Genomic DNA, 4,795 nt, shown 5'->3' with positions numbered 1-4,795 from the left:
ATGTTCGCCTTTTGTTCTAAAATACTGCGACGAAAGAATTTGAGAAGTAAATCGTTAAACTACATTGTTTGTAGTTTATGTGCCGTTTTATATGTCTCACGAGGAACATCTTTCATTGAGCTGTAGGCTTGAGATAATGTTCTCTTGGGTCTATGCTACATGTATATACGATAACTAGATATCACCAGACCAACCAGATTGAAAAGGTTAAGCTAGACTATGCAAAATGAGTTTCGTCTTTTTATTCGTATTTAAATAGATATAAAATGAGATTATATCGCATAATGCGTCTAGCACATCATCACGCCAGCGAGAAGCTGTACCTCCGATAATGATTCTACGATGTTTCAACAGTAATACATCAGTCTTCTTCAATCTGACATAAAAACGGGATTAGAACTTAGAAGCAAAGCAGTGAATAATTAGGTTACATACGACATTTACCTTGTCTTCATCGTAATTTGAACAAAAAGATTAAGGGTAGCCACATAGACGCCGACTGATTAGAACAGTGTGTTTCAATGTAAACGGTCTCATTGTCGAAAGCTGCTTTTAGATGTGACAGCGTAATTTGTATTGTATTAATTTTACCACCAAAGCAGGTACCAATTCTAGCATGTGCCTTAGCTGAATTTGTATTTTATCTTACGTGGTGTAAAACTAATCTAAATAATAACTTGAACTATTTCTGACAGTTGTAACATTGCGTGTGGTATCTTAGGCATTACTTCAATTATGAATATGTCACAATACACCCTGGAAATGTAACAAGCATGACTTGTGATGAGTGTTTTTTCATATTGAATTTATTAAACGCGTTGAATAAAATAATAAAATGCGAGCCCCTTTCGCGGCGTCGAACATTTTATCAATTTTATTCAACGCGTTTTATAAATTCAATGTGCATAGTCACAAGTGTTATATTCTTTATATAGTCACATAAAGTCATGTGGTATCTTAGACATTACTTCGCTTATGAACATGTCACAATATACCCTGGAAATGTTACAAGCATGTGATGACGGCTAGAACCAAGAGACCTTACATTTAAACGTTCCCAATCAATTGTACAACCTTCATTTAGGTTATTAATAATACGTTGTGACCTGTATTATCAGTGATAATAATACAACTATCTCTGTAGAAAGAAAAATATCTCCCTTAATGGCCATCATTATCTTTTATACTGAATCAGACGCTTCAGTCCAGATGAATGCTTGCAATAAAAGGCACATCCTGTCATTTTAACGTTTTATATTAGTAATATTCTACATTCCTGGTAGGCAGCAATATTATCAAATATATGTACGTAAGTTCTGACGTGTAGGTTTGAAATTTCATATTGGATAGGCGTTTAATGATACATTTACACTTTTCAAAAAGAGAAGAACCTATATAAGATGTTGATATGCAACACATGTCCGGCATTTTACAGTCATTCCATTAAAGTAGCTGCGACAAATAGTAACTAAAATGATGACGCCTATATCTATTTGGTAATGGATACAATTATTTTCCTAAATGAATATCCGAGCCGACAAATGGAAGGTAATCAATATGAAACTCAACTGGGATTTTAGTTACTGTCAAAGATTGTCATGTATGTTAATAAGTGTTTAATGGAAAAGTTTAATAACTTTATCTACACGGGTGTGCATTTTATCACAGAACTTTGCTTTTATTTCATTCTTTACTCATACACAAGTTCCACTATAAATTTTATCTATATGAATATTCGGGCGTGATAGCATCATATGAATGAAGCTGTTTCACTAAAACCATTCTCTCTTCTGATTAAAACGTTCTCAGTTTAGTTATAATTGATATAATTTAGATGATTATCAGGTGGTGCATGATTTATTTTTGCCACCTAACATGTAGTATAAGGAGCCCGTCTTGAACAAACGTTATACGACACCACCAGCCAATAATTTATGTCAAATCAACTGTTAATACACATGTGTAGCGTAGATTTATCAGTAAAAACTTTAGCATTTTTAAAACAATTAAATAAGAAAATATGCTTTCATTTTAAATAAGTGCGATACATTTATATCCGAATCACTGTTAATCGGTCTGAAGAGACAGTTTGAACGAACACAATGTACCTATAAATGCATGACCTCTTTATTATCCCTTTCAGCTTGTGATAATTCGTTTTTCTTCTAATGTCCAATACCAGCAGCTCATAGTGGATTTTTGAATGCACACGTTGGTAGACGTTAGTTTCATGAAACATGTAAATTTTCATTTAAAAAATATTTCTTTCAAATTTGAAATGCATTATTTCGTATGTCAGTACCTGTATGAACCTTCTATTAATTTCAATTACTATTTTTTGTTTTAAAATAGGACAATTTTCTAAAATCTAGAACAGTGCCCCAGTTTATTCACATTCAACATTACAATCAAATCGAAAACATATGTGTTGCATATAGTTTAAAGGACAATTTTTCAGATATATTCAGTGTCCCATGATTTCTTACCATTACCGATAATGACAACAGTTCTCTAAAGCAGGAAATATTTTCTAAGACTATAATGGAGAACAACTGCCCCGCCATGCAAGAGAACTATAAAATAGTCCGAAGTTCTATGTATCGATATTAGCCATGCTAGAAAGTGGGGTTTACGTGATATGTGCAGACCATAACTAACATTTAATATTGTAAAGTTGCAGTTTGCGTAGACCCTGTGCAGAGTTTGCTACAGCAAGTTTTGTTTTGTCTTTAGATACACATACTCTAAATGGAAAGAGCATATTTAATTTGTGTGATGACAAAATCCTTCCTGTATGGGATATCTGTATAATAACATTTGTTTTATTACTGAGGACAAATATACTGTCATTAGGTCCAATAGCAATACCACCTTTTAGTTCATTGATCTCATCGTCTTTGACATCAACAGTAGTATTGGTGTTGATGTCATATATATGGACAATATGCTCGTATCTATCAGTGAGAACAACTTTATCTCTGTTTTTTATATATGTACAAGTACTGGTTCCTAATTTGAAATCTTTACAGGGTAAGTCAATGTTCATGTCTTTTTCCTCTCCGTATATTGACACAATACAAACCGGTTTGCTCTCATTGAATGTTCCAACAACAAAATGATCATTGTCCTTCATACAGATGGAGTCATATTTTGATGTTGTTTTGATTGTTCGGACCTGGGTTATTTCATTAGAGCTGTTGATCTTTAGGATGTCTATTTTCATTAGTGTGCCAAATGTTACAGCTACTTCATGCTCAGACACAGTGGCGAGACCGTGTGGCTGTTTATGTAATTTAATAGAACCCAGTTCCTCTAGCCTATCATTGTATACCAAACATTTACAATTGAAATTGTCCACAACGACCAGCCTACCATCTGGCAGGAAGTCCATTCCTGAGAAATAAGGCTCTCTTGTATCATTCTTGCCTTGTTCTATATCTATAGAAATGATCGTCTCTAGTGTCACTGGCCTTCCTTCAAAAATATCGTCAATCTTTAACGTGTCAGTGGTTGTTTTTACTGATCCAAGTTTTACGCTTGAATCAATTAATTGCTTAAGCATACTATTCAGTTCTAACGACATTTCTATACTTTCTAATTTTGAAAATGTGTGAACAGATTGCTCATTCGTAGTCTCAAAAGACTGGTTTACTACCTGCTGTGCTATGAACAGCTGCTCCGGTGTTCCTTGTCGCTTGACATTGTCCAAAAGTTCTAGTTCATTTTCCAGAACAGTTATCATATTTTCACATTGTGCACGATCATTACTGTATTCCTTTGCTTTTATTTCGGATATGGTTACCGTTTGCTGTTCAACGTCTTGTTCTAATTCATTTAGTCTTTGGTTCATAGAAATTCGTACCTTTTATAGATGCTCAAACAAATTTTTAACTTGTTCTTGCAAGTTCTTTTCACTGTGTATCGAATATCTAACCGCAGCTTCACTTCTTTGTTTCAAATTATTTATATTTACCTTTAGCGTATTGATGTCACTTTGATCTGAGGCGATGTTTTTTTTGATTTCATCAACGCAAAAGCATTTTCTGTGTTCAATAATGGCACACGTACTGCAGCATAATTTCCTGTCATCCATACAGAAAAACTTAACAAGTTTGTCATGTTTTCCACACCGGTCTAAGCCGTTCATATCATAAGCGATTGTCATTTCTGGTGCAGCACTTGCATCAAACAGTTTATGATTTTTCATGAATGAGTAAGTTTTATGCCCATTTGAACAGTCCTGACATTGAAACTCTTTACAAGTTAGACAGAACACATCGGCAGTTGTTTCTTTACTGTTGTTTGAACATGGCTGACAGAAATGTGTCAATACCTGACTTGTTAAATCGACATTTTCTTCTTGGCCAGCTGCTTCTTGTTGAGAAATGTCTCCTCTTTGCGCCATTATCTCTTCTTGTGAATTATGTAACTTATCATGTTATACTGCAATAAATATTTGTACAATTATTGTTTATGATATATTTTTCTAATAGAATATTGAGAAATATTGATTAGATATAATGCATATATGCATGGTATTTTTACACAATGTATAGTTTTGCGCATGCTTTTGAATACCATGTTTGTTTGTGTTCTACTTGGTCCTAGACAACGGTGTTTATAGTGTCTCAGATTTGATTGACATTGTGAAAGAAATGTCATTCGTTGGCCTTATTGAGAGTTCACTAAATAAAACTTTTAATATTTTTATCGTTTTTACAATTCGTAAAAAGGAAAGAATACCACATAAGTAGGGATAAATAAATCCAATTATAGAAAAAAGCTAAAGGTCACA

The 4,795-nt window shown here is 33.6% G+C and overlaps 1 protein-coding gene across 1 annotated transcript; it reads right to left on the bottom strand.

Annotated features, from left to right (window-relative positions):
- Nucleotides 1-3,865: 3,865 nt before the first annotated feature.
- LOC128555910 (tripartite motif-containing protein 66-like) lies at nucleotides 3,866-4,405 on the bottom strand. The gene has a single exon (XM_053539724.1). The coding sequence runs from the start codon at nucleotides 4,403-4,405 to the stop codon at nucleotides 3,866-3,868; it is 540 nt and encodes a 179-aa protein (XP_053395699.1).
- Nucleotides 4,406-4,795: the final 390 nt, after the last annotated feature.

The sequence above is a fragment of the Mercenaria mercenaria genome, chromosome 3 (assembly GCF_021730395.1).
Source record: "Mercenaria mercenaria strain notata chromosome 3, MADL_Memer_1, whole genome shotgun sequence".
NCBI classification, from domain to species: Eukaryota; Metazoa; Mollusca; class Bivalvia; order Venerida; family Veneridae; genus Mercenaria; species Mercenaria mercenaria.
The sequence above is the reverse complement of the archived record's forward strand: the minus strand, read 5'-3'. Positions and strand labels throughout refer to the sequence as shown.

What these genes read in the sequence shown, in the direction of transcription:
- LOC128555910 (XM_053539724.1), bottom strand. Translation starts at nt 4,405, where the DNA reads ATGGCGCAAAGAGGAGACATTTCTCAACAAGAAGCAGCTGGCCAAGAA.